General features: G+C 39.1%; 1 protein-coding gene across 3 annotated transcripts in view; it reads left to right on the top strand.

The window, feature by feature from the left end:
- Positions 1-11,364, top strand: part of LOC134225416 (G protein-coupled receptor kinase 2) — a 419,868-nt gene extending 408,504 nt beyond the window's left edge. For all 3 annotated transcript variants that reach the window (XM_062705498.1, XM_062705488.1, XM_062705479.1), the window contains exon 13: positions 2,452-11,364. In XM_062705498.1, coding sequence (XP_062561482.1) covers positions 2,452-2,553 — 102 coding nt within the window. In that variant the 3' untranslated portion in view covers positions 2,554-11,364. The remainder of the gene's footprint in view (positions 1-2,451) is intronic.
- The last annotated feature ends 2,659 nt before the right edge of the window (positions 11,365-14,023 follow it).

Raw genomic sequence — 14,023 nt, 5'->3', positions numbered from 1 at the left:
TTTTTATTATCTTTCCACGGGAAAAATTGGACTGTTTTTTTTTTGTAATAACGCTCCAAATTTTGGTATAAAACCTCATGCTTCACTACTCTATGGACGACTCTCTAGAATGACCGACTACAGGAACTGATGCAAACCTAATGGAGTAGTTTATCTAATGCTGCTCGTTCCATCTTACCCCCTACCTTACTTTTGACAGAGTCCCACGTTTCTTCTACATATGTTCGTCTCACTGAGTTCCTCATTATGACGTTTTTCTTCTTCCTGGATAAGGATGGTCGCCAGCTCCAGATTGGGATCCAAATATGGTATCGAGTCTGTCTGTACGTCGTCTTAAAAGCATTAGCATCACTGGCTAACTTCTGCTGATTGTATCTTTCTGCTCAAATCGCCGTTACACCATGACATTGTTACGCTACCGTATTGAAATTTTGAGATCAGTGATGCTTCATTTGTAGTCGAAGCTTAACAATTTTGAGGGAAAAAATATGAGACTCTGACAGCAGCGGAAAACACGACGTTCTGCGAGCACAGCCTACTTCTGTATTTGTTCAGTTCGACGGGTCCGCTAGTTATTTAATAAAAAATCATTTCGAAATATGTTTTCTTTATGCATTTCTCAGTTATCATGAAGATTGCAGCTTGACATCAAAGTATGCTGTCGATTATCTAAAGTGAGTTATTTATGAAGATTAAAAACAACTTGCAAACAAAATATGCTGTTTATGTTATGGAAGCAAATATAAATAAACAATCGCACATTTCTTTCGTTAGTGAACAGAGGTGAACAGTGGTGTAGATTAATTAATATCCTTACTAGATTACACTTGCCGGGGGCTCAGATTATATTAGTGGCGTGGCCTGGCTAATGCATAAATATTACGTAGTCTTGATTTGTAACTGATGTTCATAGATGAAAGACTTACTTCCCCATGGTTGGGTTGCACGCTTCGTAGAGTCTATCGGAGTCACCACCCACCTCAGTTGGCAACTTGAGTTGAGTCTCCATCTCAATCAAACGGGCAATTCAAAAGTACACATTGACCGTTAGAAGCCGCGTTCATGTGCCACTCCGATACCCCGATACCGCAGGGCTGTCGATCGCCTCAAAACATCACACATTCTAAATACCGAATTATCAAGCTGGCCACCACTCACCAGGGTCTACTACAAACCAAGCGTCTCCATCCAATAGCCAAAATGGCATATGGAACCAAAAATCAAACAATACCGAACAAAATCAGGATGAGACAAAATATTTAAACTATTTTAGTGAATGTCTTCAACTGTCTAAGACGAGTTTAGTTCTTTAAATTTAATTTCACTACGTTCACTACGACTCGAGTCAAGTACGAGACACTGAAGACGGTCTCATAGTTGAGGTCGAAATACGTATCTGCAAAGATAACAAAACGTAGTAGAATTAAATTGAAAGTACTAAACTCCTCTTAGACAGTTGAAAATCAGAATGTCATTTTGAAATTCCTCGAAAATTTTGACGAAGGGACAGAAACAGCAGTGGGGCAAAAACCAACTGTAAAGTTTATAACTTCGTTTCTTTTCGTAACACGTACTATATAGTACTATCAACAATCACAATCACTAAAGAGTATAGATAGTGGAATATATAGATGAGCGAAAATAAATCCTCTGTCTCCAAACGAACTGTCAAACGCGTCTCCAAACGAGCATGACGTCACGATTTCAATGGAAACGTTAAGGGCTGTGACGTCATATGCGCGTGCGCACGGTCAAAAAAATCGACTCAGCCATGCTTTCGCTCATCTATAGATTCTACTATCTATACTAAAGAGCAAACAACTCAAAGTAATTTTTAGTGATTAATTTATAGTAGTGTCGTGATGCTTTATTTCCTCATGCGAAAGGTTTCAAACAGTTCATGAGACTGTCAAGCGGCTTTGTATGTATATCAGTAATTTAAAAGCACGTGTGACCGAATAACATCACGTCAACATCTCAACGTTTGTCAACCATAAATATCAACATATATTTTCGAACTATTTTTTTCCAACATAAAAACTCAGTTATCCAATTGTAAAATCAAAACGCTTCAACGATTATAAAATCGCAACGCTTCAGAAGTGTAAAAAGAGCGCGCTCCCCTGTAAGTTGAAAATTCTCCTTCTCATATTTATGCAATCTTTTACGTGGAATGCTCCTATAATATTGATATCATGTTCAAAATTTAGAAAATCTCTGATATAAAGAGCTTATAATATGATCCAACATAAAATTTGCTGATTTGAATAAACTTAGAAAATCCAGAATATCTAACGTCCGCAAAAAAAAACAGGCAACCGACCGCTCTATCCGATGTATGTATGTTGTTTATCGTGGCAATTATTTACACTATTGATAACCGTTTTCGCTACTTAAACCATTTTTGCGCCAATACTAGTACTAATGTATTCAATTTTAAACCTTTTCCAGAAAAAGCAGTCCGCCCGGGAAAAGCCAGTCCCATTCAACGAGAAGTTGCTTTCGTCTAGTCATACTACTGTAACCGTCAGCTCATCGCAGAACGAAAGCTGATAGTGCGACGGTAGCGTAAGTCAATCTCAAACGCAACAGCAACATCACCAGCAAGAGAATGCACCACCACCACCAAGATCTAACTGAACCAAAAAGCCCCAGTATCTCGGAATTTTGTACATTTCTTAACGTAGCAGCAGAAAATCTCGAATGGAAGGTTTGATGTCTTATTCCTGGTTCGTCATTCGGAACCTCCAAGGCACAACGCTGACGAATGTGCACAAATATTAACCACAAATCAGCAACAGGCGGACGACGGAAGGAAGAAAATCAAACAACATCGTTCTATACTAAAACACGGTATTAGAGCGAACTCAAATGTGAGGCTGAGCCCTCGGAATCGTGTTCCCCATTTGTAGGAGGAACGCGAAAATTAGGTAATATCTGAATCCGTACAGGCAAAATTCGCCGGAATGGGAAAATGGAAGCTGTCTTTCTTGACATTTCCAAACCGGGCGCAGTGTGTGAAGAAAAGCGCAATTGTATGAACGAAATAAGTGGTTGTTGAAGAATTCATTAAAGAATTGTTGTTATGATCGTTTTTATTTGAGAACCAGACGCACGAACAGCACAATTGCAGCAACAGCAGCAACACATAAGTGAGGATTTGTTATTTATTTTAACAAGAATTTATAATGTGTTTTACCCGGACATTTTACGTTCTTTTGTACATAATTGTTTCTGATACTTAGTTGAAATATTGCTCTTGCGAGAGTCCCATTAGGTTTTTTGATCCACTTATCACGCTCAAAGTGTTTTTAGGTAACATTTTTTATGTTTAAAAACAACGTGATTTTATTTACTATAGTATAGTATGTCGGATAGCGTTGGCACATCAGCATAAGTGGTCGCGCACACGCCTGTAAATAAGTAGGAGTGATAAAGGAAATCATAACAAATTGTGCATTGCTACAATGTATTCAAACTAGAATAAAAATTTAGCGAGTAAAAGGCTAGAGAAAGTAAACATGGATATGAATAATTCATAGGTGTTTTTGTAAGGTAGTTGAAACAATTTTCGATGCGAAAAAAAGCTAGCAAGTACAGCATAAATGATCTTTTTCCCGTCACCCATCACCCTCCGTCGTCGGTCACCGAGACCCGCTGTGAGATGAGTTGGGATGTGATAGCGCAAGCAAAATGTGTAGCCTATGGTTTTACGCGAGAATAGTGCGTTTTTATAAGTGTAGCCATATGTGAGAAACCGCGAACATTTGTGTGAGGTTTATTAGTCTCCTGATGCCGTAGTGTAGCAACGCTACGAGCTACTAAAGAACAGTATTCTCGACAAATACTGGGGAGTTTAATAACGAAAATGTGTAGAGGGCGGCGAGCCCAGTCTTACAAACTCAAACATACTCATCTGAAGAAGAAAACGCGCTAGACAAGACAAATAAAACACAGCACAAAACTTTTTCCGCTTTTATCACACATCATAAGATTGATAACTAGCACACATTGCACACGCACATAACTTTAATTACACCTAACTAAAAGAAGAAAAAAAAAACTTTCCCCGAAACAATGCGAGTAAGCTTCATAGACAAATGTAACCAGAACGCAAACACATATATCTGATTCGAAGAAAAAAGAGAAACACGGCCAATCGTCGTTCGTTCGAAGGTACGCTTCACGTATCTATTGCTCATCGGATATCGAAAACTGCGATTCAATCTGAATACTAGGTATGGATACCAAATTGGTAAATTGAGTCCTCATGTAGTAATCTTACAGGCTTTTTCGATTTAATTTGATTCAGAAATGGAGTTCATACTCGTCTCGTCTTAAGCATTTACTTCCGTTTTGCAAGTATTTCCGATTATAATTACAAGAAGAAGATACAAACTTCAAACAATGCTGATGTCAAGCATTAACAGTTTTCCATACTTTTGTCTAAATATTCGAAAACACCTTCTAAAACCAAGTATACAAAACCAGATATGCTACGTTATCATCAGGGTTTGCAGAAATCGCTCTCAATAGATAACGAACAACGATAAAAGAGAGGCAAAAACTGTTCCGAATCATAACAAGACTTGCATACAAGGGCGAAAAAACAGAATCGGATAGGCAGCCCCCACAGAAAACTGGTGATTCTCGCTTTGTTTTCGCTCCTTTCGTGTTGTTCACTGCACAGGTGTGTAGAACAAGTTTGAAATGCATCATCAGAGGCAGTGCTCACCCCATTTGGAGCTTTCTAAAAGAAATTTATCATGGGGTATAGCATCCCGAATCAATTCTCTATCATGACAGCTTGCGAAAAAAGTTTCTCGCGGTATGCTACATATCGTATATGTATACAAATATGATAAGTGAGAGACTTGCTCTTTCTCTTTAGAATTCAATCCCTGGTTATCATGCATTTATTCAAAAGCTTGTTAGACAATTTAAGGATTTTCGTTATATTTTAAGAAAATGGGGTTATGAAAGATAATAAAATTTGGTCCTTATTTCTATTCTAAATTATGAGGAATGACTAGAATTCATACATATGAATATCTCGATCGGTGTGATATTTTGCAACCGAGATGGTTGGCGTTTTTTTCATAACCCTTCAACTTAAAAAAACAAAATAATATTTTGAATTATTTATCAACAGGAGGACATGAAGTCACACAATAAAAAAGAGCTTTGAAGGTAACCAACTATTCGTCATGTAAGAAGTTGTACCAAACAAGCCATAATACATGTTCTGTAAGGTGTAAATGGGATGCGGAATCGGAAACATGCATTTTGGTAGCTATGAAGGTACCACAGGTTTATCGTTCATATACTCTCAAAAGCATGTAGATTTGATTAAAGAAGGAAAAACTCGGGACTGATATGCGATTCGGGCGTAACCTATTTCGTAAACAAACATTGTTTTATCGATTCCGTAGAATGCAAGCATTTTACTCCAAAACTAATTCCCTTATTCGATAGAGGAAAGCCTATTCTGTCGGATGTATACGGTCGTTTTCTCAGAAAATGCTTGCTTTGGCAGGAATTTGCCTTTCAATGTTTGTTCACAAAATAAGCTACGCCCAAATCGCAAATCAATGCCGAAATGTTAACCGTACATTGAAGACAGCTCGAGGTGTTAATTGTAAGAGAATTGAAAAAGGTTAGATGTTGAACAAAGCGAATCGTTATCGCCAGAAGCTTCACTAAAAAAAAAATTCCAGGGCCGAGACGGTGTCAATCTATTCCGTACAAAATGTTCCCGAGCATGATGTAAAAGACGCCGATTATAAGAAAGCCTTAGGCAACGTTAGCAGTAGTTCTGCAGATACTGTAACTGATATGAACGTGCTCTCACCGCCGCAAGTTTAATATCATAGGCGTTGAGATGAAACGGTCGGGGGTACATTCTCCCAGGCAAATATGACCAATTTATCGTTTCTACCGAAGGCTTGCCCCGATTCCACTCTTCTAAGAATTTTCATGTCGTATAACCGAATTAACCCAAATGTAATGCTGGGATAAACCGGCTATTAAGCTGAACAAGTTCAGTGGTCAGTCAATATTTTCAACGATTCTGCAAAACCCCAAGAAGCAATGTCGAGCCCTGATGCCGATAAATGGAATGTAGCAACGCAAGAGGAGTACGATGCGTAACGGTAAGCCCTAGCAAAACTCCCAAATACGGCACCAATTTCATCGCTTCTTTTTGTCAAGATGCATGCTCATTGCTGAAAAAAATCACCAAAATATCACAAACTAAAATCTTTTCCATTGTTTTGTTTTCGATGGGATGAACATCGGAGCCATGAGATGAAGTCCAGGAATAGTTCCCTTACATATATGGCATAAATTTACGCGATAGGATACGCTCTAAATCACCTTATACCCAACAACCAATGAATAAGCTGGTTTTTTCAGCTGAAGAAGACTATTTTTGTTTTACTCACCTCTAATGTTTGTTGCGTAGCCTATTCAGATTACGAGCTTTAAAATACAATAAAGAGTATTTTGATGTCAACGTTCACTCATCTTATTTTCATTTCATATGATAATAGTCGACCCGGCAGACGTTGTCCTGCATAGTAGGTCAAATACGCGTTGTGAACTGTCCATGCAAAATTTCCATATGAATTTTGTGTTTTAGTTTTTTAGGACTTACTCAATCCTGCTCGTAATTTTTGCATATCATATAAACCCGTCGGAAACGATAACCAACATATCTGCTGAGGAAATGGAGAAAATCCATCCAGCCGTTTCCGAGTTATGCGGATACGAACACAGACCATTTCATTTCTGTCACCGTTACGTGAACTTCACTTCGCGACAACGTCATGCGATGTAACTTATCGAAAAAAGATTGTGTCGTAACAACAACCTTCACATTATTCATGGCGATAGGATTTTCGGGCCGACGCTTGAACGTCAAACTCACGGAATTAGTAGCTACGATGTTCATCGCTTCTTAGTCGGGGTTCGGGTTCCATAACCGAACACGGCTTGCAGCCCGGTCATCGATCAGGAAGTTTCGATTCTTCGTGAAATGATCCAAAGCGCATGATTCGAAAATCCAGCTATCACCCGTCACCCCACCATCCGTAACAAGAACTTACGTACGAACATCCATAACTTTCCGCCCTATGAAAGCGGTTATATCCGTCATATTGTTGACCCCTTGAAGTGGCTTGGTTTTGATGCTGTTCTTGGTAAATAGACCAATCGGAGTTCTCCAACGCCAAATGTTAAAAATTGGTAAACCAACCAAACCCGTGTGTGCATCGTAAGCACAGTTATTAAAATCGTCTAACTTACTGGCTAGGCTCTAATCCCCAGTTCAATTAGGATTTCACGAAGAGCGGATACGAGGGTTGCACAGCATTGTCGCAAAGATTATTACGCCGGTGGCAGCAGTTCCAGCGTTCCAGTGGATCATCGAGAAACCGTCGGCAACAGCAGTCAAGTGAATTTTTTCGCAAGGTTCGGACTAACGTTTGGTTGCGTGCGTGAGTTATTGGAAAGGCACATTGTGGATTAAAAATCAATTCGTTTCTGAACCTCCATTTTACACCAGAGAAGCTAGAGCCGAGACAAATTTTCTTCAAAGTTCAAATCATAACCGCTTGGTGATGGCAGAAGTTCTCCGTCGGTAGCAGCACAAGCTCTGGTCGGAAGGAGACGCTGCAAACATTTATTCGCAAGGATGACGTCCCAAATCATCGAGTGGTTGATGCTGGCGTCAATTTCAGTCAAGTCAAATTTTCTTTGAATGCATGCGCGGTACGAAAACCCCTCTCTTCTGTGAGCGCGACTCAGGCCCTGAAAAAGGTCCGTTTTAGGTTGTTCTCGTTCACTTGGAGGTGGTTCATGATGCACGTTTTTCTAAGCCTTGCTGACGCTACCCGTAGCAGCCATAGTCGCTGCCTTTCCACCGCCAGCTTTCGGTGCCATGATGTTTGGCTGTTTGGTGCTTCGTTCCAGTCGATTTGCCGATTCTGTCGCGAAAATCGGATTTTAGGCTGCCAATATCCGATTGCAATGGAGACCGAGGCTCCATCCCTTGGCGGTCGCCACATCGGTATCGGCTCGCTGACTCCGTATTTCGTTCGTTCAATGCCAGTGCTTCCGTGCCAAACTAGGGATAAGGCATTTTCTTCAAAATGCAAATCATAATCATTTGGCGTCGGCAGCAGCGCAAGCGCTCGTCAGAGGGAGTCTGCGAAAATGTATTCGCATGGATGGCGTCTATTGCGTTTCAGCGGTCAAGCATCAAGTAGCTGGCATTAGCGTCAGTAGCAATGAAGAGAAATGTGCTCCAGATTCTGGTTGAGTATTGGAAAAACGCATTATTGAAAACAAATGGGTTCTATTCAAAACCATCATTTTACACGAGAGAAGGTTGAGTCCAAATTATAATCGCTTGATGATGGCAGAAATTCTCCGTTCGTAGCAGCGCAAGCGTACGTCTTAAGGAAACGGTGCAAACTTTTATTCGTTGGCGTCAGTAGCAGACAATCCAAGTAACATTTTAAGTTTTATAACGCTCTTGAAGACTATAATTTGCTCTTCAGGAGTGTTATAAAACCAAAATGTTACTAGAGAAGTGAAGGTCGTTCACTTTGCGCATTCTAATGGAAACCGTAAGCCGGTACAGCCAAGCTCATAATAAGCAGCACAACGGCTATGTAACATGTGCTTCCGCTGGAAGGGTAGCGATTGGAATAGGTGGAATAACAGTGCATTCCGCATTCTGAACCTGCCAGCATTTTATGAAAACAAAAGGTTTGATAGTTTGATTTAAAATTTTCTTCCAAGACCCTGAAGATTGAAAATATATCGGTCTATTTCTTAACCACCATTTTATTCAAGACAAGGTGGAGCCATGACGACTTTTCTTCAAATTGCAAATCATAACCATCCGACGACGACAAGAGATTGTCGTCCACAGATGTTTCTCAAGCGCACGACGGAGGGAGCCGCAACAAAAATTTATTCGCGTTGAAATCGTATATCCACCTTTTTTTCATATTGCTGATTTCTTTCTATCGTATTTTATGTGCTTCACACCTTTAAACACTTTAAAATATTACGATTACCGAGAATCCAACAGCCGGAATTTTAGCAATAATTTCGTTGAATCTCGGTAAAACTTTTACTATAATGTCAACATTACAGCTAGCGTAAAAAACTAGATAGTGTTTCATCTGCAAATCATCTAGTGGCTCACGTTGGCGTCATTAGCAGCAAAATGAAATTTTTCTCCAGATTTTAATTTTGTTGAAGTTAGTGATTTGAAAATGAATCGGTTCTGTTTCAAGAAGAATTTTCTTCAAAGTGCAAACCGCAATCGTCTGTTTACTGTAGTTTATTCGTAGCAATGGTATCAGTAACGGTCCCATCAGCGTTAATAAACATTTTCAATATTTCGAAATTGAACACATTTTTACTCTTATATGTAATTCTTCGTCCAATTTGCAGTCGTGTCTCGGATACAACCTTTTACTTTTGTTCGGCGTTTCTTTCCACCCGCGGCTCTAACAGTCAGTCGTGTCATTTAGCTGCCCCGACACGACACCCATCTGATTGTAGATTTCTACTCCGGCGTTCTCTTGTATCACGCACCTCCACACACATCCACGCAAGAAGGTGCGTTGTTCCTGAGTCTTCCGGGACTCGCAAGGTCATGGTTCACTAACGCAGTCTCGCCATTCTTATGAACGACAAGTGTGCTTTTAAATGTGGTGTACTTTTTACAACGGTGCTAGTCCCGCATGGTTGAGAGCTGCCAACTGGAAGATGTTTTATCTCCATAAGTTTTCTACAGCAGAATATCACCAGCATCCCCTTTTCTATATCACGAAGGCAGCATTATGGTTGGTTATTATGGTTCCTTCTCGGTTTGAAGCTATTTCGTTAAGGTTGGTTATAATTATCATTTGCAATAATTTTTCACAATTTTGACGAAACATAGAAAGATCTTTTTAGAAACATTGTTTGTAACTAAGGCCTGTATGATTACTTCTCTGAAAAAGCTTTTCACTAAAATCAAATCAGTTACTTAAGCCCAGAACGAGCAAACGTTACTATTAAACTCCCAATCGATATGAACGAGAACATCAGTGATGAAACAGAATTTAAGCATGTTGCTTGAAATCTTAACTTAACTAAACTTAGTGAGAACGAATGACACGGTGGCGATAAACTAAATAGCACACAACCAGTCCGAACAGATAGTCACATCTACGATATTTAGAGCACAAACAATTCAAAACTGAAGCCTATTTCGAAGTCAGTGTGTTTTATTATAATAAACTAGGAATCATACAAATTTATGTCATGTATATAACATTGAAAACCATTCAACTGATAATCATTACTAACTAGATACCAAAAGTGGTGCAAACAATTGTGAAAAGGAAAACCGATGAAACCAATCAACTCATTTTGGAAGAGAGACTACTACTGGGGAAAATCAGCAAACAGTATTAGTATACAATGTTTTTATTTTGAAATTGTGTTTTAAATTTACACAGAGAGGAAAAACATTCGAGAGAGTTAGAAAGTCAATTTCATTGACGAGAATGTAGTTACCATTGATGAAATTCGAAGAAGCAAGCTCAAATCGTATCGTGGGAGAAAGCACGGCCGAGTGTACTGACTAACTAGATATCGGGCAACAACGCCAACTTAGGAACAGCAACGTACTAGAATAAACCAATATATGATGAGGATAGCATCCGCTCCGGGATGCAAACCCCACCCAGCAGCGGATAGAGCAAGTGTTTGCATTTTTCGGCGCGAGAGGCGCTGCTACCGTCGTCGTTTGCGTTTTATTCATATGATACTCGACGACGATGCTAAAACAAACGTTGCCAAAAAACACTAAAGAAAGATAAAACAAAAATGCATCGTACGTTACTGTCAATATAGGAATACAATCGCCAATTAACACAATCTCGACTCCAGATAGGTTTCAAGCCAATCAAGCAAATACCTATACAGAAAATAAATCTAATAGACTACTACATATTTTATTTGCACCTGTTGTGATTCATTTAATGCCGACTTAAATTAATTTCCCATATTCTGGTACTTTGTCTCAATCTTGCGAAGCAATGGTACGTGCGACCTAAGAGTTTGTGATCATCAGCTGATTACAACACGGATTAATTCATTGGAAATAACACTAACTTACATGGAAAGCATTATATTATACAAGCAGCAAAAAAGAACAGCAAATTTCGAAAATTTAACACAATGCGATGTGGACGAACGACAGTTAAGAAAAAATCAGCAAAATACAAATGATATGTAAATTTAAGTACCCTAGTGAAATGTAACTGAAGTAAATAAACAAATAAGACATATTAGTAATGGGCGGTGGTTCGGGTACATCATTCGAAAGAAATACCCATCTCGGCATCGCCGCCGCTTCGCACGTGTGCACAGCGTTGACGGAGACGACCGACGATGCGTTTTGTTTGGGGCTCAGCTGTCTCGATCGTCATTGGCGCGTAAGAAATTATTCGAGTGCAAAATCGCGGACGGGCATATGTGACGATGGGCACGTTGCCAAGCATAAGTGATGCCGGTCGAAGTCGGTGTGTCGGAGAGAACCAAACTGTTGTGGAGGAAAAGTTAATGATTGAAGGAAACCCCGTTGAAGGTTAAAATTAAAGATGCCGAACGGAGCCGTTCCGGGGATACAATATTCAAATCTTTTTATTCGTCATTAACCTTTAATAACAACCATGCGTTTCCATGTAAAAGTAGTGCATGCATTGTGAATTTAAGTTATTTTGCCTTTGTTCAGACTTTTCCCCCCTCACAGCTTTGAAGCAGTTCGAAGAAGAGAAAAACAAGTGAAACGCACTTTAACTCCTTTCGTTTAGTTTCTTTCCCTTAAATAAAGTTGATCGTTTATCTTGAGTTACAAATGAATTCCTTTGGACTACAGAGGCTCCCCAGACGTAAGCGATTTCATCACCGCGTCGCCGACAACAGCATGCCATCTTCCATTTACGCTTCCATATCAACGGTGTTACGTGTGTTTGGGAAAACCTTAAAGAATAAAAATGCCAAAAATTAGACTATCAATCGATTGTCATAACATTTTCCGGGACTGGAACATAATAGGGTATAATGCTCAAACCTTAGCCTATTATGCTGTGGTTTAGCACATTTATTGATTTAAATATTCATATATTGTAGATCTTACCGAAAGTATACCACCAAACGGCTTTCTTCTTTCTTTTGGTTATTACGCTAAGTATTCAAAAACAACAATAATGGTTCAAAATTTATTGTTTAATCCATCAAAAGTTTTGTGAGAAATGTCCATTCCAAAAGGGGCCCTCCTTAGCCATGCGGTAAGACGCGCGGCTTCAAAGCAAGACCATGCTGAGGGTGGCTGGGTTCGATTCCCGGTGCCGGTCTAGGCAATTTCTGTCTAGACTTCCCTGGGCATAAAAGTATCATCGTGTTAGCCTCATGATATACGATTGCAAAAATGGTAACCTGGCTTAGAAACCTCGCAGTTAATAACTGTGGAAGTGCTTAATGAACACTAAGCAGCGAGGCAATTTTTCATGCAGATTTATTGTGTTTATTCAAGAGGTGCATGAGTCTTGCGTATTATAAGTAAAGTCGGCTTAATACACTTTTTCAAAGAAGCATTGTAAAATATCTTTCTACAAAACGATGTATTATTGTTGAATTATTGGTTAATTTGCATGATGAGCCAACGTTGCATCCAGGCCTAACATTACATCCCGTAAACATTTTTTAAGTAGAACTACATTAGTCCCCTTACTCGATGAAATTTAAAGTCCCTAGCATACTGCGAACCCACCGTAAGTAGATACTTCCCTTTCTCGATATTCTCTAAGTCGGAGTAATTTTCCAATGCATTTTCACCTCACGAACTCGATGTTGTCAGAAACGGTTCACATGCACGATGTACACGGTCTCGGGCTATTTGGCTGAATTTAGGTTGGCCGAATAGTTAAAAATAAACTTAGATTGTGAGTAATGAAAAGTGAGTAATGAAAAGTGAGTAATGAGAAGTGAGTGGCTGTAGTGAGATATTCGAAGTGAACAGTGCGGTAAGAAGTGAATAATGAAAAGCGAAAAGTGAGAAATGAAAAGTAAGTATGTAAGAATTGAGAAGTGAGAAATTAGAATTAAGAATTATGAAGTGAAATTTGTTAAGCAAGAAGTGAGCGGTGAGAAGTAGAAAGTGAAAAATGAGAAATGAGAATTTCGAAGCGGAAAGTGTATGAGCAGCCTTTCAGATTCGATCGGCTATGAGGGAATGAGATGTCAGTTCTCATTCGTAGGTCTATAAATGAACCAGACCTTAAATATAAGATTTATATTACGAGAACCAAAATCAATTTGACTTAATTAATATTTATATAATATATTTGGATGTTTCCGAAGCTCGTGCTTTCATTCGAGGCTAGTTCCTTTCGATCGGTTGTGAGTTTGGTGGTTTTAAGGCAAATGGAACGAAATTGGATTGCTTACATATTTTCGTGAACTTTTGGGGCAAAGTCGCAAAATTTTCGATCGCGCGTTCTATTTCTTTAACGTGTGAAATACATTGTCGCTTAAACTGTGTTAAACATTCATTGAAAAAATAATAATTTTGTGAAGCGCTATTCGAGAAATATGGTGTTCATACATCATTCGCGGATCTAGTATAAGGTCTATGGACGTCACATCTTCTTTCAATTCGATCACAAAAATTGGGACTGATTTGCGATTTGGACGTAATTTATTTTGTAAACAAGCATTGGAAGGCGAGTTCCAGCTACAGTAAGCATTTCCTGAGAAAACCACGGTATGTGTCCGATAGAATAGGCTTTCTTCTAGCAGGTAAGTTAATTCGTTTTGGAGAAAAATGCTTGCATTCTACAAAATTCACAAAAACAATGTTTGTTTACAAAATAAGTTACGCCCAAATCGCAAATTGGTCCCGAAATGTCGAGGCAGCAAACCATTAATTATGTACTTTAAAAATAAGAACCAC

Source organism: Armigeres subalbatus, chromosome 1 (genome assembly GCF_024139115.2).
Source record: "Armigeres subalbatus isolate Guangzhou_Male chromosome 1, GZ_Asu_2, whole genome shotgun sequence".
Classification (NCBI taxonomy): domain Eukaryota; kingdom Metazoa; phylum Arthropoda; class Insecta; order Diptera; family Culicidae; genus Armigeres; species Armigeres subalbatus.
Note: the sequence above shows the minus strand (reverse complement) of the source record. Positions and strands in the feature narration are given on the sequence as shown.